Genomic DNA, 22,100 nt, shown 5'->3' with positions numbered 1-22,100 from the left:
CAAGTACTTGATGTGTTCAAGAGTTTTCAGGCATTGATTGAAAAACAAACAGGGAAGACATTGAAATGCATCCGCTCAGATAATGGTGGTGAGTATATTGGTCCTTTTGATAGATATTGCAGAGAGCATGGTATTAGAAATCAGAAAACTCCTCCAAAGACTCCTCAGTTAAATGGTTTAGCAGAGAAGATGAACAGAACTCTAGTTGAGAGGGTTAGATGTATGCTTTCAAATGCTAAGCTGTTAGATTCCTTTTGGGCAGAAGCACTTAATACTGCTGCTTATGTTATCAATTTATCTCCTACTGTTGCTTTAGATGGTGATGTCCCTGACAGAGTTTGGACTGGTAAGAATGTTTCTTATGATCATCTTAGAGCGTTTGGGTGTAAAGCCTTTGTACATGTTCCTAAGGATGAAAGGTCAAAGTTGGATGTTAAAACTAGGCAGTGTATCTTCATTGGTTATGGTCAAGATGAATTTGGCTATCGTTTCTATGATCATGTTGAGAAGAAACTTGTTAGAAGCCGTGATGTTGTGTTATTTGAAGACCAAACAATTGAAGATTTTGACAAAACTAACAAGGCTGATTTTCAGAGTAGTGAGAGCTTAGTTGATGTTGATCCAGTTCCTTTGACTATTGCACCGGAAGAAAATCTTCATATAGATGAAAATCAAGTTGATAATGAAGATGGTCATTATGTTCAGAATGACCGGCATGATGTTGTTGATGCTCCAGTGCAAGATCATGTGGTTGTCCAACAACCAATTATAGATGCTCCAGAGAGTTCTCTCAAATGATCTAGTAGAGAGAGAATTCCTTCATCTCGTTATTCTCCCAATGAGTATGTACTCTTGACTGACGGGGGATAACCTGAGAGTCTTGATGAGGCCATGGAAAGTGAAGAAAAAGAAGGGTGGTTTGATGCTATGGAAGATGAGATTAAATCCTTGCATGATAATCATACCTTTGATTTGGTTAAGTTACCTAAAGACAAAAAAGCTTTGAAAAACAGGTGGTTTTTCGAGTAAAACATGAAAATGGTAATCCAGTTCCACGGTACAAAGCTAGATTAGTTGTCAAGGGATTTAATCAGAAAAGGTGAGTTGATTTTGATGAGATATTCTCTCCAGTTATGAAGATTTCATCTATTCGTGTAGTTCTAGGCTTGGCTGCAAGTCTAGATTTAGAGGTTGAGCAAATGGATGTTAAAACTACTTTCCTCCATGGTGACTTAGATGAAGAAATTTATATGTATAAACCGGAAGATTTTGAAGTCAAGGGTAATGAGAATTATGTTTGCAAATTAAAGAAGAGCTTGTATGGTTTGAAACAAGCTCCCAAGCAGTGGCACAAGAAGTTTGGTTCTTTTATGAGTCAGCAAGGCTTCAAGAAGACTTCTTCAAACCATTGTGTTTTTGTGCAAAAGTTCTCTGATGGTGACTTTATTATTGTGTTGCTTTATGTTGATGACATGCTTCTTGTTGGTCATAATACTTGCAGGATTCAGAAGTTGAAGCAAGAGTTGAGTAAGTCTTTTGCTATGAAAGACTTAGGACCAGCAAGGCAGATTCTTGGCATACAGATTGTCCGTGATAGAAAGGCCAAGAAATTGGTATTATCACAAGAGAAGTACATTCAGAAAGTACTTCGCAGATTCAGCATGGACAAAGCTAAGGTTGTCAGTACACCTTTAGCTATGCACTTCAAATTGAGCACGAAACAGTGTCCTTCTAGTGATGATGAGAAGGAAGATATGAAGAAAGTTCCTTATGCTTCAGCTGTTGGTAGTTTGATGTATGCGATGGTTTGTACATGACCAGATATTGCTCACGCTGTTGGAGTTGTTAGACGTTTTCTTTCTAATCCGGGAAGAGAACATTGGAATGCTGTGAAGTGGGTTATGAGATATCTCTATGGAGCTTCTAGTCTGAGTTTGTTATTTGGTACAGGGAAGCCTATTCTTTGTGGTTATACTGATTCAGACATGGCTGGTGATGTTGATACTCGCAAGTCTACTTCGGGGTACTTGGTTACTTTTGTAGGGGGAGCTGTGTCTTGGCAATCTAGGTTGCAAAAATATGTTGCTCTATCTACTACAGAAGCTGAGCTTATTGCTGTCGTTGAAGCTTGAAAAGAATTGCTTTGGATGAAGATATTCTTGGGGGAACTTGGTTGTTCTCAAGAGAGGTATGTGCTTTATTGTGACAGTCAAAGTGCTATACATCTTGGCAAGAAATCTACGTTCCATGGTCGGTCTAAACACATTGATGTGAGATACCATTAGATTCGAGATGTGTTGGATTCTAAGTTGCTTGAGCTTGAAAAGATTCATACAAAATGACAATGGTTCTGATATGATGACTAAAGCTTAGCTAAGAGGGAAGTTTGAAGATTGTTGCATGGTCGCCGGGATGGCGGTCTCCTCCACATAGTCGTGAGGGGGAGAATTGTTGGGTTATGGGCCTTTTCCCCTTCTTATGTGGATAAATAAAAGCCCAATTTGGACCAACCCATTTTTGCCCATAGGCCCATTCTTATGAGGCAAATATAAGCCTATTTAGATCTTATTTTCATTTACACAGAGAGTTTTTTCAACAGCCAAGAAGAGAGAAAGAAAGCAGTTTTCGCAGTCAAAATTCAGCCCTAACAGCCAACTTCAAATTGTGATTCCCGCTTCGTTTCTTGTCCGATTGAGCTGATTTTTGGACAACATATTATATTCATCTTAGTATTTGATTAGGAAGTGACAGAGTTAGATTTGGTGGCCTGCAGCTTCAGTTTTGCTGTCGTGAACAGTAGCTGCGAAATTGGTGATTTTGCTTCTTTAATTCTCTAGATTTGGTGCAATCTTATTTTGTTGTTGCTCGTTGTTTGACACTTGTTTTGTGGCCAATTTTGGAGAACAATATTGTAACTCTTGGTGATTATAGTGGAGATTTTGGTCCCATGGTTTTTTACTCTTCACATCGAAGGGTTTTCCACGTAAATCTTGGTGTCTTGTGTGATTGGTTTATTATTGCCTTGTTATATTTGTTTGGTTGAATTACTTGCTGCCTTACTATCATATTGCTCGTGGTTGTTTGTCTTATCTTGGTTCAAATTGAGAAGGCAAAGTGTAGACTTGAGTATTCTTCCGCTGTTATCCTGTCAGGCATTCTTTGTTAGTGCCTTGTCTTTCCCAACAATTTAAATATTATACATCTTATATAATTATTTGTGTACTTGATAAGTTAATTAAAATAGAAAAATGCATCCCTTAAAGTTGAATTAAATAACGTATGTCGTTCAAATAATTTATATTAGATGATGTCTTTTCATGCCCCATATTCTAAATCATATGCACTCGATGACGCTACTTTGATAGCCAAAAGGAATATTTTGTTGTTTATGTCTCGATTAATATAGTTAAAACTTACTTATGTGGAGGAATTTCAATCTGCAATTTATAAGAAAATAATTGTTTCTTTTACATTTGATTAATATAGATTTATTCTACTTTGAGGGGTAATTCATTGACTCCAACCCAACATTTAAACCCCAAACGTTTGATTAATGCGGAGCACAATACTTACCGTCCCACTACATTCCTTTATTTTTTGGATCATAATGATCGATTAAATGACTCGATAAGATAGAAAATTGAATAAATAAAACACGAAGGTAGTGTGGAACAACCATATCTTTTGAACACTCAAAGTCCCTTCATAGACATCCCATGGATCTTTTAACCACTAAAAATCTATAAAAATCAAACTCATTATTTTTGTACTTTAAGAATTTTCATATAAATGACACTAATAGTCTAATAATTACATCAAACTCTTGATTAAAATATTTTTACTTCAAAACAATGATCAAAAGAATAAACATAAACAAAAATATTTAAAACATGTACTCAAAAATAAAAAGTAATAATTTAAGCATAAATTTATTATTGTAAAAGCATAACAGGATCTGTAATAATAAATGAAACATAAAGGAAAAAACCGAGCCCACTTATTGGACATTGTCCCGTTAAGGATTTTTTTTCATTCTAGTACCCGAAGTTTAAAGGAATGTATCTTCTCACGTCAGGACAGAATAATTCTATTAACTAGTGTGTTGATTGAAAAACAATGGTGTCAGTGAGCCACTCAACATGAGCAAAGGACATGTATTTTCGTTATTTTAAAATTAGAGGAAATCCCTCTATTTATAGACTACAAAGGGTAGCTTCGAATGTTTATTGTGTGTTATCGGAAAGGTCACAACTCTATGGACAAGTCACAATCTTTCATAAAAGTAAGAATTTTTCAGTAAAGTTGCAACCCTTCATATAAGTCGTAACTCGTCGTAAAAATTGCAACTCTTCATAAAAGTCACAACTCTTCATAAAATTTGTAACTCTTCGTATAAGTCGGAAATTTTCATAAAAAGTCACAACATTTCATAAAACTCACAACTTTTCATGTAAGGAAAGACTAATTTTGAGAATAATTAAGGAAAAAGTGAATCCTGGTTTGTAGTGGCGCCAAATAAGCGGGCCTAAGGTTCTCTTTCAAATAAATATATGATATGATGATGATACATACATACATACATACATACATACATACATACATACATATATATATATATATATATATATATATATATATATATGATTTTATAGTTTTTCACATAGTGCTCTTTCTATGTACAAAGTTGAAGAGATGATGAATTTTACTTAAATTTTAAATTTAGTTTAAAAACTATTTATATAAAATAAAGTAAATTAAATTTAACCGAATGAAGAAATATATAATTTTTGTTAATTTTTTAACAAAATCTATTTAATTAAATTTTCTTTCTTTAATTTCATTGTACTTTTTCAATTTTATTCTAAGGAGATGAAATTTAAACTAATCTTATTTAATTTATTGATTATTTGTTTTTTCTTACAAATGACTAACCTAGTAAATGATTTAAATGAACTAGAAAAATGTTGATGTCATTTATTTATTTCTTGAATATGTCAATTTTAATTCCTTTTATAAGATCTTGGTGATTTTTATAGTAACATATGATTGAGAGGAAACTAATTAGTATTTTCTTAATAAAATAACAAAGTAAAACAAAACACAGGTAAATTTAAAGAAAAAAAAGGTACAAGACTTTGAAAAAGAAACTCGATGGAGCAGGGTAAAAAGTACGAAGAACCTAAATGCAGTATCACAACACAAGTTAAATTTAGCGAGTAAAGATTAATATTTTTCTTTCCCATCTCATGTGTTTATTACTTTATACGTCGAACCCCCTTAAGAATATTGTGGCCCCTCGACTGCCCGAACAAGATCATGCATCACCAAATAACGACAATCGCTTTTGAGCAAGTTCCTTTAGGCTAAGATTGAAATTGCACTTTCGGAATAAAAACCACACAAAATTAATGTTTTGGTAACTTCATCCTCAAAAAATCCATGGAAGGCGCAAACGATTTCAAGAAAAATACTCTGAGCATCACAATCAAGTCCATTAAAGCTTATCTTGAGAATCTTTTGAATATCACAATGAGGAACTTCTCTTAGTTTATCTGAATTCGTATCTCCATTCTTCTATGGATCTCCCTTGCAAATGTGACCTCATAATAGATCATGACAGCCCACCTGAATATTTGATTTTATTTTATACAAGCTCAACATATTCTTGTGGTGGAGAAAGACTGTTTTAGTATGACAAGAAATGTTGTTGATCGTGATTTAAAAGTTTGGTCCTTTATCTCTCATTTCCTCTATGCCGGAATATCAAATATTCATCTTGGGTTGTAATAACTATTAAACTATCAAAACCAAACTAGCTTCTATCTCTTGTTAAGGATTCTAATTGTCTCATATGATCCACATCATCCAAAATAATTAAACCTTCTTTCATTCAAGTCTTGCTTTGATTAGATTAATGCATTCAGAAACATTTCCAACTTTGACGCTTAGTGTTGAGGATTTGATTTAGTATTTTGTGTTGTATCTTGACAAGACCAAATGCTTTCGTTTCTAATCTAACTTTTGAAAGGAAGCAAGGATTCAGAAGTGTTGAAATATTTGGTTGTAGATGGCTTTTGCCACAGTTTTTTTTATCATATTCCATTGACACGACATATATTAACCATGCGAACTTCATCTACACATTCACTTTGGCCTAAGTTGGAATACAGTTACACCTCAATGCTTTAAGAATATTTTGGGTAAAAAAAGAGGTATAACAATTGAAAGTGGTTGGGATTGAAGGTTTATTTTCTTTACCAACAAAAAGGTGCAGACACAAGTTGGGAAAAATGAATCACACAACTCACAAGGTAGTCACACTAACATAGGTTTAAACAAAATGGTTAACTTGCAAAAAAGTCGCCCATGATCCTTTTTCACATTTAAAAGTACCAAATCATTGGTATTGGTATTGGCACTCAAACACAATTTCAAAACAACAACTCTACATGTAATACCCTATAATTAAACCCTATTATTAAATTAGAGCAATTTAGTCATTAGTTTTAGTTAAAAACAAAAGGAAGGGGAATGGGCTTTAGCCCCATCTCACGTGCAAATATATTTTTAACAAAAAGGGTTTCATGTCTGCTAAACCTTTGCAGTTATAAGTATGAAGGAGCACGAAGATAGTCATCACACGAAAGAAAAATAAAGAACTGAACATGTGCACTTATAAATATGGATTTCAAAGTATTTTATTTCAGTTCATTGACATGCCTATTATGTATTACCAGGGATTGGGTTAACGTGACATTGATAATTCGAATATGAACTTGAACTGATTTCAATATGAGAATACCCATGAACAAAGGAAGATTATTAATCTAACCCTAAGATACTCTTAGTTTCACTAGTGAGTTATATTGTGATTCTTTAATAGTGAATTAGTTATATAAAGTTTCAAACAGAAATGAAATTATGCCTCTTTGTTGGTGGAAATTGAATGACATACAGACTAGTTAATAAATATGAGTTGACGAATGAGGGTGAAATGTAACCTTGGGGATTGGGTGTTGTAAATTAGTTATGAAATGCTCTATCAAGGAGATTTAACACAAGATTTATATGACATGAATATAGGTGATAGAATGAAAGTTGTACAAATTAATTGAAGTGATAAGTTTGGTATTTCAACACGAATACTGTGACTAGGAAACTTACCACAATTTATGTATTATAACTTGCATGATTTTCACATGGTTTATAAAGTAAATGTGTTACCGAATATTTTGTGCTTGCATGTGGTGTTGAATCAATATTTAACACCCTTCTTGATTCAAAATTACAAACTACATGTTTCTGCCGAAACTGATCATGCTTGACTTGTGAGAGTGCCTTGGTGAAAACATCTGCAGTTTGATCCCTTGTATCGCAAATCTTTAACTCTATATCACCTCTTATTGTGTGGTCATGAATGAAATGATTACAGATGTCTATGTGCTTTGTTTTGTTGTGAAAAGTCGGGTCCTTTGTCATTTCAATTGTTGCTTTGATATCGCGGAATATTTCTATCTCACCCTCTTGCTGATAGAAACATCAACTAACATTTTTCGTAACCATACGGCTTGACAGGCTGCTGAAGTTACAGCAACATATTCTGCTTTCGATGATGATAATGCAACCACATCCTGCTTCTTTGAACTCCAGAAGATCACTACAGACCCTAAATTGAACACATTTCCAGAAATACTCTTTCTGATATCTATACTTCCTGCCCTGGCTGCCCAATCACTATCACTCAAGCTGAAATCTGCATCTTTGGAGTACCAAATTCCGAAGTAAAATGTCCCAACAACATAACGCAAAACTCTTTAGGCAGCACCAAGATGTTGCTTGGTAGGACTATGCATATATCAAGAGAACAATACTAACAGAAAACATAATAAAATGATGAGTATGTGTTAGGTAGTTTAAACTTCCAATCAAGATTCTGTAGTGACTAAGATCAGCGAGATCTGTGCCATCTTCAAGGTGAGATTTTTCTTGCATTCATGGGCGTGGCAGCCGCTTTACAATTATGCATACCGTACTTGAACAAGAGGTCTTTTGCATACTTCGTTTGTGAAAGAAAACTACCATCTTCTACCTGTTTCACTTGAAGACCAAGAAAGTATGTCAAAACACCTAAATATGACATTTCAAACTCCTTCATCATGAAAGATTTAAATTCAGAAAATAAAGTTTCACATGACCGGCCCCATATTGATAATGTCATCCAAGTAGAGAGAAACTACCAAAAAATCACTTGTACCTTGTTTCTTTATATTCAACGTAGGCTCATTCTCGCTCTTTTCAAACCTATTCCGCAGGAAGTACGAGTCAATTTTGTTGCACCATGTCTGTGGCACTTGTTTTAGCCCATAAAGATCCTTCTTGAGCTTGTATACTTTTCCCTCATTGCCACTAAAACCAAAACCCTTAGGTTGGGAAACTTTAACTTCCTCTTCCAATTCCCCATTTAAAAATGCAAATTTAACATCAAAGTGATAAATAGGCCAGCTCAATTTAGAAGATAAAGATAAGAGTATTCTCACCGTTTCAAAGCGAGCGACAGGTGAAAACTTCCCATCATAATCAATACCTTGATGTTGTGCATATCCTTTAGCTGCAAGCCTTGATTCGTAATGTTGTATGCTCCCATCTGGGTGACGCTTGATTTTGAACACCTATTGAGTCCAATGGGTTCCTTTCCTTCCGGTTGATTCACCGATTCCCATGTTTGATATATTCTGCTCAATTGCTTGCATCTCTTTTAACATTGCATTTTTCCATGCTTGACTTTCTACAGCTTATTTGAAACAACTGGGTTCAGTAACATACAAAGAAAAATAACAATTTTCATAAATCTCCCTTAACAATCTGAATTTCGCTGGTGGAGTCTCGCCGGAAGAATCACTTGAAGAAGAACTGCTGCAAGTTCTTTAGTGGGTTAAGCTGTGATCACTTGCTGGAGCAGAGGTTCTTGATTGATGAGTATCACAAATGCTAGTTGTTGGAGAAGAGCTGGATGCATTCCCTGAAACAGAAACTGTTGATCATCTTGTATTCCTGAGATACTTAGAACAAAACTTTGAAGAACTTGATAAGAACATTTTCACAAGTAGAAAAATAAAACTAGTAGAGAAACTAGATTAGAAACAAATTATAAAAGTATACAAATGTTTTTCTTAAGGAAGAATTGTTGTCAATATGTGTTTAAAGAATCTTACTAATTCCAAAAAACTTTGCAAAAACACAAACTTACCAAAGTTTAATAAACCAGTAAAGAACAAAAATCAATTCACAGATCTAAAATTTGTAACACTATACCAGAATTTGGAAAAACAAAAAGAAGATCATGCAAACTGAATGCATATTGTCCCTTTAATGAAATTATTACCCTCTAGTATTCGATGTTTGATTTGGAATATGTCTTTCCAGGATAGAATAATCTCAATCATTAGTGTATTGATTTCAAAAGTGCTGGTGTCAGCGATCCACTCAATGACAGTAAAATACACTTAGAATAATAGATTTAGTAGTAGTAGAAGATGTCAAGAAATTCTATATTCTATATCTTTTTAAAATGAGAGAAAACCCACAATTTATAGAAAACAAAGCATAGTGCGAAAATGTTCTTATTGTGCCTTACTGGAAAGGTCACAAACCTTTGGAAAAGCACAATCTTTCAGAAAGGTCATCACCTTTCATAAAATCACAACTTTTCATAAAGGCATAATAAATATATTGGACCCTAAACATGACTTGAGATGTTAACTTTGACCTCCAACTTTCATAATGCTCAAACAGACACTTTAACTATCCAACTTTTAAATAAATAAACATGTGAGTCCTACATGGAACAATACACGTAGGACGCCATGTAGGACAAAGAATTATATGTAGGATGACATGTAGGACATGTGTGTCTATTTGTTCAACTTCATACAAGTTTAAGTGTCTACTTTTGCACACTCAAAGTTGAAGGGCATAAATGTGATTTGGAACCAAGTTAAAGGTCATATTTATGTATTACGCCTTTAATAAAAGTCTGAACTTTTCATAAAAGTCGCAACTTTTTATAAAAGTCCTAAATTTTCATGAAAGTCATAACTTTTCATAAAAATCACAATCTTTTATAAAAGTCACAACTCTTCATAAAACTCGTAACTCCACCTTTTAAAACCCAACAATACCCCGCATCAAAAGGGAATAACTCCAAAACAAAGAAGCGAACAAGTATTTGTACTTTACCAGCAAGAATTTATTGCATCTGGATAAGTAGGTTTCGCCTTGGACTTTCGTAGTGAACATATGTTGGATATACTCGGTCAATCGGTAGATGCAATATCTTTGAGCCGTCGAACTTTGGTGTGTACCTAGACAACCACATGTCACATAATTGACCCTTTACATTTTATGATCTTACTGTTGTGTTCATTTCAACAATAAACACCTCTTGGTTTCATGAGTGTATAGAGAGATGAACTTTTGACAATCATCCTCTTTGAAGCGTCCTACACTTCACACTCACATAGGTGATTTCTAACCATGTTATCGTGTAAATACACTATTTGGTTTACTTTGCCAAACTTAGTTAATCATTAAAACCATTAAGCTTTATTAAATCATTAGCAAGCTTTAATGTTGTATCCTTGTCCCTGAGAATTGTCTTCATAATGAGAATGGATTGAGTTTATTGAGTTTATTCAATTATGATAATTCCACTAGAGAATAGTTTTCTAACGGTATCATGTCTATGTCCTATACGACGAGACTTTCTATTATACATCATGCTTCATGCCCTACCTATTGCATCTTGACTATTAAAGTGTATGCATACATATCAATGGTTTGGGCCAAAAAAGAATATATATCAAGAAATTCCGGAGTCTTTCAACTTATTAATTGACCTTATTTTGAGCACCTAGCTCAAAGATCATTATAGATGTACCGATACATGTCTCGTTTGAAATATATCCAAGAGACTGCTCCTATACAAGAATAAATATATATGCACTCGTGGATTTTACTTCATTTGTCTTGTGATCAAATTTGCATTACTATAACTTTTCAATACTGCTGGATAATTTTATAATGCAAGGCATAATTTTAAGTATTTTTTAAATACTCCAAAACTCTATTTATTGCCATCTAATGATTTTGATTGGGATCACTTGTCAACCGACCCAATTTATTAATAATAAATTTTATATTTGATCTTGCACACTTCATGATATACATCATACTTCCCAATACTTTAGCACAATCCAATTGTTAGTCGCTTTCGCTTTCACTCTTTTGAAATTCAAAGCTCACATTTATTGGATACTTGAGAATATTGACATCCAAATATTTGAATTAGTCAAGTACCTTTTCAATGCAATTAGACCGTGGAAATGCTAAACATTATGGAGTTTTCAGGATTCTTATACCTATGATCGCATCAGCAACTCCAAGTTTTTTCATTCCAAACTTGCTTTCTAGCATATGTTTAGTAACATTTATGTCGTTAGTGTCTCTGTTGATGATCAACATATCACTAATATACTAACAAACAATGACCTTTTGATTTTAATGTGATCACATTTATCACTTTCATCATTCTTAAATTCATTTACCAAAATAGTGTGGTCAAATTTCTTATGTCATTGTTTGGGTGCTTATTATAGTCCATAATGTGACTTAACAAGTTCACACACTTTCTTTTATTTACAAGAAACCACAAAAGCCTCGAGATATTCCATGTAAATTTCTTCCTCCAACTCTGTTTAAGAGAGTTGTTTTCACATCCAGTTGCAGAATTTGGAGGTCATATACCAAATCTAACACAATTAAAATCCAAATGAATTATGAATTCCATTCTATTTATTGGCGAGTATGTGTCGAAAATATCTAGAACTTGTTTTTCGCTAAAATAGTATGTGTCGAAAAGATTAAGAACTTGTTTTTGGCTAAAATATTTGACAAAAAGTCTTACTTTATTTTTAAACAGTTCCATTGACTTTCCTTTTCCTATTGAGGATTCAGTTTGATCCCAAAGGTTTATTTCCTGAAGGAAGATCAATCAACATCAAATAGGATTGCTCAAGATTGAACCAATCTCACTATTGACACCATCTGTCTAAAAGGATTAGTCTACAGAAAACACAAGAGATGTACAAAATCGTATTCAAAGGAAGTAGATATCCTTTGACATTTACTACACCTCTGAATCTCTTTGTTAAGTACATTCTCCTCTTGTTCTTCCCAAGGCCGTTACACCTTTAACTAGACTATTCAAGTCTAAGTTTACAGTCCACAATTTTAGGTCCTATTTTCATTTTAGGAATATGAACATGGAATTTGGATAGACACCCCCACACTTTGAAATTTTCCAGTTGGATTTCCTTTCTTTCTATTTCTCACATGGAATAGATTGTGTCTTGAACAAACAAAATTGTTTTCTTTCTAAAAAGACAATACTTTTTGTTGTTCCCTTTTGCAGTAAAGATTTTTCCTCCACACAAGTTTTGTGGTAAACCCGAACTTATAAATAATGCATCCATCATTTCTTTCAACATTCAGTTTTTATTAGACTGAGGTGAATAGGGAAACTGTTTTATGGATAATTCCACTTTTCAAACACATTTCTGCAAAATGAGATTTATGCTATCCATCTTTTTCACTTCTTATCTTTTTCCCAACTTTTTTTACATCAATATTATATTGTTTAGACGTTTTATTGCGTCATCCTTACCGTTCAACAAGTAGACATAATCGTTTCTCATGCAATTGTCAATAAAAGTATCGTCTATAATAACCTTCTCAACCTTGATAGATCCCTCTTCTACGACATCTCAAATAAAATAGAATCTGACATTAATGTGTTTGGTGTGATCATGAAATCTTTGATTTTTAAACAAATGAATAGCACTTTGACTATCACATCTTAGAATTTGTTCAGGTTGAACCAAACTCAATTCTGCCACCAAACCTTTCAACCAGATAGCTTCTTTCACTCCCTCCGTTGCTGCCATATATTCTGCCTCAGTTGTAAACAAAGTGACAATAGATGTAATGTCGATTTCCAACTAATGACACTGCTAACGAGAGTAAAGATTATACAGTTGTGGACCTCCTTCGATTAAGATCCCATGCATAGTCAGAATCTACATAATCGAGAAATAAAATACCATCACTTTTTCGAAAGGTTAGGCAAACATGAGGATCTCCTTTAAGATATCTCAATATCCACTTGACAGCTTGTCAGTGCCTTTTTCCTAGATTTTCCATATACCTTCTTACCACACTTACAGATTGGGAAATATTTGGATGTGTGCACACCATAGCATACATTATGCTACCAAGAACGCTCGCATAAGGAACCTTTGACATATGCTCCACCTCATCCATAGACTGAGGCTTTTGCAACTCTGAAAGCTTGCATGAAGAGCTAATGGTGTACTAACAGGCTTGCTCATATGCATATTGAATCTCTCAAGAACTTTTTCGATGTACCTCTTCTGAGAAAGATGTACAACACCATTTTCTCTTGAAATATCCATTCCAAGAATTTTCTATGCAACTCCCAAATCCTTCATGTTAAATTCCCTGCGCAACCGTTAAATTAAAACATTTATCTTTGTGATGTTGTTACCAGCAATAAGCATTTGATCAACATACAATAATAGATAAATCATAAAATTACCAGACATCTTCTTGTGATACACACATCTATCAAATGCACTCCTAAAAATCCACATGTAGTCATGAATGCATCAAATCTCTTGTACCATTGTCTAGGGGATTGCTTCAAACCATACAAAGACTTCTTAAGTTGACATACCGGGTCTTCTTTTCAGGTTGATCCATATAAATTGTCTCTTTTTATTCACCATGTAAGAAAGCATTTTTGACATCAAGCCGTTGAAGCTCTAAATAGAATTGTGCAACCCATGCTAATAGCACGCGAATTGAGCTATGTTTCATTACTGGAGAAAAGATCTCATTGCAGTAAATTCCCATCTTCTGACTGAAACCCTTTGCAACCAATCTATCCTTGAACCTAGCATCTTCCACTTCTAGAATACCTTATTTCTTTTTGTAGACCCATTTGCATCCAACTGTCCTCATCCCCCTTGGCCTCTTAACTAAGACCCATGTCTCATTTTTTGAAGAGACTCCATCTCTTCCATCATGGATAACTGCCATTGTGTAGCATTTTTGCAAGAAATTTCTTCAACATACGAAGAGGGCTCGAGATCCTTAATCTCTTCTTTTATAGCTACGAATGCATGTGCAATCAAAATTTCTTGCTCTATAAGATGTTACGGTTTCTGTATCTGTCTTTTGTCCGTTCCCTTCGCAATTTTATATTGTTCATTGGAAGCAATTTCTTTAAGATCTGCATCTTTGGACTCATAAATTTTAGTATCTTGATCCCGTTTCTTTGTAAGCTCCACTGTTAGCTCCACCTGCTCATTGTTCTCGTTTCTTGACAAATCCATAAACATTTTAAGAGGATCAAGTATAGAGGATTCATCAAAGGTAACATCTATACAAACTACAAATTTGAGTAAAGACAAACACCATACTTTGTACCCTTTTACTCCATCTACATACCTACAAATATGACCCTTTTAGCCCTTGGTTCAAGCTTTCCTTCATTAATATGATAATAAGATGGACACCCAAATTTTCGCAAGTATGAATAGTTAGAAGGTTCACCTGACCAGACCTCATTCAGAGTCTTAACGTCAATTGGTGATGCTGGAGATCGATTGACAATATGAGAAGCATTATGAGCTTCTTCAGCCCAAAATACTTTGGACATGTTGGCTTGTAAGAGCATACAACGATCCTTCTCAAGAAGAGTTCTATTCATTCTCTCGGCATCTCCATTCTACTGTGGTGTGTTCCTGACCGTCTTATGTCTTGAGATCACATGAACCTTGCTGAAATCATTGAACTCTTCACTGCAAAACTCCTAGCCATTGTCTGTGCGAAGATACTTGATTTTTCTCTCAATTTGATTTTCAAACAAAATCTTCCACTCTTCAAATGCTTCAAAAGCATCACTTTTTGCCTTCAATAAACGCAAACCAAAACTTTCGCGAAAAATCATCAATGAATGTGAGAAGATACCTCTTTCCTCCCTTCGATGGAAGCTTAGAGGGACCCCATAAATCTGAATGGATGTAGTCTAGAACCCCTCTAGTCTTGTGCTTGCTAGTGCTGAAGCTGACCTTTTTCTGCTCCCCTAAGATGCAATATCTCAAAATTCAAGTGTTCTGATCTTCTCACCATTCAAAAGGTTACGGTTGCTCAATATCTTCAGTCCTCGTGCGCTCATATGGCCTAGTCTCATATGTTATGATTTTGCCTTGTCATCATTATATAACTACACTGCAGATGCATATACTGAGCCAATAATGGTGTTTCCCGCACATGTCTAAAGGCCATCCTCCAGCTTGGTCTTCAACATGAGTAAACATTCTTTAGTCACTTTCATAGTTCCTTCTTCACTCATGTACTTACACCCTTGTTTATCCAAAGTACCCAGGGAGATGAGATTCTTCTTCAGATCAGGAACATGATGGACTTCTGTAATTGTCCTCACGTTTCCATCATGACAATGAACACAAACTGAACCAATGCCAATTATTTTACAAGTTGCATTAGTGCCCATTAATATAGTTCCTCTGCTTGTGTCATAGCTGTTGAACCAATCTTTTTGGAATGTCATATGTGTAGTACAGCCAGAGTCTAAGACCCAATTGTTGTCATAGATTCCAATATTGCATGATTTTGTTAGTACATAATCATCATCATTATCATGTACTTGCTCAACAATGGATGCACTCGCCTTTTCTTTGGACTTTGACATAGGACAATCTCGTTCAAAGTGCCCCTTCTTATGACAACCTCAACACCCCACATTCTCTTTGTTCACACGTGACTTTGATCTATACTTCGATTTACTCTTTCCCTGTTGAGTAGTACGACCTCTTTCAAAGAGTCCACCAGCTTCGTCACTTTTGTCTCCTTCAAAATACATTCGCACATCACAAGAGTTAAGTGCTTGCCGCACTTGATCAACTTTGATATGTTGTTTTCTATACATCATTGAATTATCAATATCACGATATTATGAAGTCAATGAAAATAGCAAAGAACATGCATGCGTCTCATTGTCCTTTTTAATTCCAGTAGTTTGTAAGTCCATCACAAGTTTATTGAACCCATCTAGATGGTCTTGCAACAAAGTATATGAATCCATCTTAAATGTATGAAGACGTCGTTGTAACAACATCCTTGTTGTCACTGACTGGTCCTGGTAAAGCCCTTCCAGCTGTTGCCATAACTCTTTGGTTGTCTCTTCGGTACTTGTACTCACTTCACAAAGTACGTTAGGTGCAAGGCACAGTTGGATTGCACTCAATGCATCTCCTTCAATTTTTTCCTTGTTGGAATTTGATATCTTATCGGGGTACTTTCTGTCAATAACATGGATTGAACCTTCCCTCCACAGTAACACCATCATTTGGATTTTTTCAGATATTGAAGTTGTTGCGCCCACTAAATCTATCAATTTCAAAATTCATGGAGTTCATCTTTACTTTTTCTTCCTTTTCTACTACAATGTAGTTGGAACTACAGAAAACCAAAGTAATCCTTTTCTGATGTGGAAGTTCAGACTGTGCTGCAACCACATAGCATACTTAGACAGAACCTTGTCTCTGATATCGATTGTTAGTGAAAACGTGAAGTTAAAGAACAAGGAAGAACAATAATATCTAACGTGGTTCGGATCAAAATGATCCTACATCCACCAAAGAACAACTGCACCAATATATATTTCACTCTACAAAGAATACAAGTGAAATACTACAAGAGAGAGAACACAAATGCCTTAGAAGGTGAGAAGGCAAGTGAGAGGATGATTTGAAAATGAATTAAGAGCTACCTATTTATAAGAATAAATTCATCCTATTTATGTCATCCATGACATTCCTATATGTCAAAAATGTAAAGGTTAAGAATATGAAACCATTTTATGGTTTGCCAAAACTTCACCTACCAAGATACTATCTTTGACTTTTGTTTTTTACTAATTATCTTCCTACCAAATATTCATGTTAATTCATCTTCCATTTAGTTTGATTCCACAACAACAAAACCAACTCTTTCAATGATAATAATGATAATATTCAAATTAAAATAGATATTATCATAATAATAATATTAATTACAAAATTAATTTAAATTAAAAAAATAAAAAAGTTAACATTAAGAGGAGTTTTTTTGCTTTAAACTTTTGCCGCTTTTTAAAAATTCAGAATTTGCAGTTACACTTGTTTATTTTAAAAAAAGAAATAATGCAGCTTTTTTTAAAAAAAAAATATTATAGTTTTTATAGGATAATCTAGTTACTAAATAAAACTGATTGTCAAACTAATAAAATAATAAAATAAATCAAATAATATAAATATACAAAAATTAAAAGATGATTATAAAACCGCCACAATTTACCACTTTCCCATTCTCTCTCGCAGGGGCATTTTCTTTTTCCTATCCCAAAGAATTTGTGAAAGAGAGCATAGTGATTTGTTTCGATAATATTGCTCACTTTTTTATTGGCATGATATCATTCTCTAAAAAATTTGTTTCACCCTAATCATATTCGTAATCCTTTTGTTGCTCATCAATTTCAATAAGTAATTTGTGACTATTGTATTTTTGCATATATTGACTTTTATGAGAAGACAATCTTTCAGTGGGATCATTTTCAACGACAAATTAGAAGATAATTTGAAAAAATTGATCAAAAAATTCTCCAGGTAATATTTTATAAATCCATATGTAGTGTAATTGAGATGTTTTGTTTGATGGTAATAAGTTAGTGTATAATTAAAATAATTTCTTTCAATCTATTTAAATTTTCAAGTTTTTCCGATTGAAAACTCCTAATTCATTGTAAATTCTTTTATAATGAAACTAAATATGTGCATTGAGACTAAAAAGTCTATATAAAATCTAAAAACTAAAATTAAAATGAAAATTGTAAAACAAAAAAAATGGAAAATATGGATTTTTTCCTGTCAAACCTCATATAATAAGTTTTTCTCTTTCAAAAAATATAAAATACTCCTAATAAAAAAATTGTCACATGTTTTAAAACTAGAGAAAAATAACAATATAAAGATAAAGAAAAGAAGCATATAAGACATGAGATATAGAAAATGAAAACAATAGAAATAGGGAGACAAGAAGATGAGAGCTTTTCTTATTCAAGTATTCACCAAACCTTCAAGTCTATACAATACAAATTCTTATGCCTCTATGTATAGTGTAACATAGAGTGATACAAAAGGTTAGTCATAAACATGACATTAACATGAACATAATGGGGAGGTTATGACAGTGAAAGGTTACAAGAAAAAAGGTTATAAAGGTGGAGGTTATTCTTCATAATGAGGAAAATTGTGGAGATAATGGGTGAGTAACTTCTTGGTGTAGTGGACATTCACACTATAATATTTTATAACACTCCCCCTTTGATGTCCATAGATAATATGCCTCGTTAAAACTTTACTAGGGAAAAACCCTTTGGGAAAAAATCCTAGTGAAGAAAAAAAGTACACATATCTTTTAATACGCTTGAATATTGCCTCATTAAAAATCTTACCAGGAAAACCCATTCGGGACAAAACCATGGTTAAGGAAAAGATTACAACGCGCATTTTCCCCCCCGATAAGAACTTTACTTAATATCTTGGAGAAGATACATTTTGATCTTATATCGCAACTTCTCAAATATTGATGTTGGTAATCCTTAACGAATAAGTTTATTATATTATCATTTGAACGAGCCTTTGAACATCTATCTCACCATTTTGTTGAAGATTATATGTGAAAAAGACTTTTGGTGAAATATGTTGTGTCAGATCTCCTTTGATTATATTCTCCATTCAATTGAGCTATATATTCTTTTCATATATGGTTGCTGGAATATCCTTTATCAAAGGAAAAATTACATATTTTCTGAATATGATAGATTATGATTTCAATCAAACACACCTTTCACTTACTTCATTGATCAATATGATTTAAATAAGTGATTACAAATGTTTGTTGAATGCCAATATATTGTTGTGCCTCCATATGCAAGCAAAAAGATCATTTGCGATCGAGCTTTATGTAGATCAAATAAATATTTTGCATCTACGTAATTAAATAATTTCTGACTCATGAGAATTGATCAATTTCATTGAAGCTCGTCTTTTCTTCTCCATGAAAGTCACACATCTTCTAGAATTTGTATAACTAGCAATATGTAATTGCACCAATTTCACTAATACATAACTTTTCCAATCATTTTCATGAGGTTGAAAAGATCCTTTATTTGTGTTAAGCAATCTAAAAACCATGAGTACTCAATGGAATAACTTTAAGACCTTTTAATTCCTTCAAGGATTTTTATATAACCTTCATCATCTAGTTAGATGTAATAATCGTTCATTATGCATATTCAAGTATTTCATCTATTGCCAGACTGAAACAAGTCTCATTGCATTCACCATTGGAGAACATATCTCCATTTAATAATGTCAGGACTTCTACAAAAATTGTTTATTCCCCGAGGCAGGAATCACACTTTATATCTTACGGCTATACTTTCACACAATTATTCATTTGTAACCTCGCTGACATACATTTTGATCTATGAACTATATGTTCAAAAGAATCATTTTTCTAAGTGAAAAAAAATACACTTGAATAGTATCAATCATTTCCTTTCCACACGATGTGACAGATTCAAATTTAAGATCATCGTAGTCATTTATAGCACTGAGTTCTACATCATATCAAATATACCATCAACGATCATATTGATATTAATTCCAATATTGCATAACTTATCGAGATCTCTTCATTTTTCATCATTTTTCAGGTACTTGAACCTTTCCCAAGATCTTATGAAATGTTATGTCATAGTGCCCTTTAAAGCACTAGCCTCATTAGCAATGACAATTTTAATAATTTTCTCCTCTCCTTTATGAAGAAGTTTTACAATTGGAATCGATTGGTCTATCACGCTTCGGGCGTACCATAGACTCTATCCTTTAAGGACTATTTATTTGAGCTTTTGTAGCTTAATTAAAATATTGGGTCAGCAAATACATCTATGAAATTACTTGCAACATTTTTGAAATGAATTATCTTTTGAACTTCAAGTTCACATTTTTTTAACGAGGATCTAGATAATTCATCGCACACATAATTTTCAGTTGCTACACATATCTCCCCCTAATTTTAGGATTGGGAAAATTGAATCACACAACTCACAAGGTTGTCACAACATAGGTTCAAACAAAACGGTTAACTCACAAAAAGTCGCTAATAATCCCTTTTCACGTTCACAAGTACCAAATAATTGGAATTGGCACTCAAACACAATTTCAAAACAACAAATCCACATGTAATACCCTATAATATAAGAGCAACTTTCACATATAGCAAACAAAAAATTCATATTTGTATGATATAGCAAAGTTTGCATAATTGCTCTCCATAGCAAACATAACTATGTATAATTTGCTATACATATACAAAGAAACCAATTGTATAAATCGCTATACATATACAAAAGAAAGCAGTTGTATACAAATCAATTGTATAATTAAAGTATGTATAAACGAGAAAGAGAGAAAAACAAGAAAATTGGACAGGAGAATATTTGTATTGTATAATTATAAGTGTATAGGATGAAGATATATGTATTTGCAGGTGTATAGACTATTTTCTATCACTTTATACAAACAAAAACACAATTTATACATTTCGTTTCTGCTTGTATAAAAGATTGAGGCGAGGGTGGCGAGCGAGACTGGGAGAGGGAAACGAAAATAAATGTATATATACATTTTTTTTCGCTTTATACAAAGACAAACAAATTTTTACAACATTCCTCCCCCAATATACACGCAGTAAGTAAAAAAATAAAATAAAAACGTCTTTGGCTATTCTTGTTCTCCAGTGAATGAACGAAAAAAGGAAAAGAAAATGTATTCCTTGCTTCTCTGTCTATGAAGGAGCACGAAGATAGTCATCATAGAAAAGAAAAAGAAGAATCGAACCTGCACATTTATAAATATGAATTTCAAGGAATTTTATTTCAGTTCATTGACATGCATATATATGTATTATCAGGGGTTGGGTTAATGTAACATTGATAATTCGAATATGAATTTCAACTGATTTCAATATGAGAATACCCATGAATAAAGGAAGATTTGTATTCTACTAAACCTAGAAACTCTTAGTCTCACTAGTGAGTTACATTGTGATTGCTTAATAGTGAATTAGTTAGAGAATGTTTCAAATAGTAATAAAATTACGCCTATTTGTTGGTAGAATTGAACTACTGGCACACTAGTGAATAAATATGAGTTGACGAATGAGAGTGAACCATAACCTTAGGGATTGGGTGTTGTAAATTATTTCATGAAATAGGTCTATCAAGGAGATTTAACACGAGATTTATATTATATGAATATAAGTTGATCGAATGAAGGTTGTACAAATTACTTGAAGTGGTAAATTTGGTATTTCAACATGAATACTGTAAGTAGTAAACTTACCATAATTGATATTTTATAACTTGCATGATCTTCACATGGTTTATAAAGTAAATGTGTTACCGAATGTTTTGTACTTGCATGTGGTGCCGAATAAATATTTTACACTCGCCTTGATTCAAAATTACAAACTACAATTTTCTGATCATGCTTGGCTTGTGGGAGTGACTTGCTAAGAACATCTGCAATTTGATCCCTTGTACTAAAAAACTTCAAACTCTATATCACTCTTGTTGTGTGGTCACAAGTGAAATGATAAAGGATGTATGTGCTTTGTTCTGTTGTAAAAAATCGGGTTCTTTGTCATTGCAATTGTTGCCTTGTTATCGCAGAATATTTTGGTCCCACCCTCTTGCTGATAGAAATATCAACTACCATTCTTCGTAAACATAAGGCTTGACAAGCTGCTGAAGGTACAACAACATATTCTGCTTTTGATGAGGATAGTGCAACCACATCTTGCTTCTTTGAGCTCCAAGAGATTGCTCTAGACCC

General features: G+C 33.4%; 1 protein-coding gene across 1 annotated transcript; it reads right to left on the bottom strand.

The window, feature by feature from the left end:
* Positions 1 to 14,291: 14,291 nt before the first annotated feature.
* Positions 14,292 to 14,848, bottom strand: LOC138338028 (uncharacterized mitochondrial protein AtMg00710-like). The gene is made up of 2 exons (XM_069288489.1): positions 14,587 to 14,848; positions 14,292 to 14,527 (listed from the first exon to the last, which is right to left on the bottom strand). The coding sequence occupies exons 1-2, from the start codon at positions 14,846 to 14,848 to the stop codon at positions 14,292 to 14,294; spliced, it is 498 nt and encodes a 165-aa protein (XP_069144590.1).
* Between the last annotated feature and the right edge of the window lie 7,252 nt (positions 14,849 to 22,100).

This window comes from Solanum lycopersicum, chromosome 8 (assembly GCF_036512215.1).
Source record: "Solanum lycopersicum chromosome 8, SLM_r2.1".
Taxonomy (NCBI): domain Eukaryota; kingdom Viridiplantae; phylum Streptophyta; class Magnoliopsida; order Solanales; family Solanaceae; genus Solanum; species Solanum lycopersicum.
Note: the sequence above shows the minus strand (reverse complement) of the source record. Positions and strands in the feature narration are given on the sequence as shown.

Coding starts and splice junctions, on each gene's coding strand:
- LOC138338028 (XM_069288489.1), bottom strand. CDS start 14,848: ATGAATAGAACTCTTCTTGAGAAGGATCGTTGTATGCTCTTACAAGCC. Junction 14,528..14,586: donor TAAAAGGGTCATATTTGTAG/GTATGTAGATGG, acceptor TCAAATTTGTAG/TTTGTATAGATGTTACCTTT.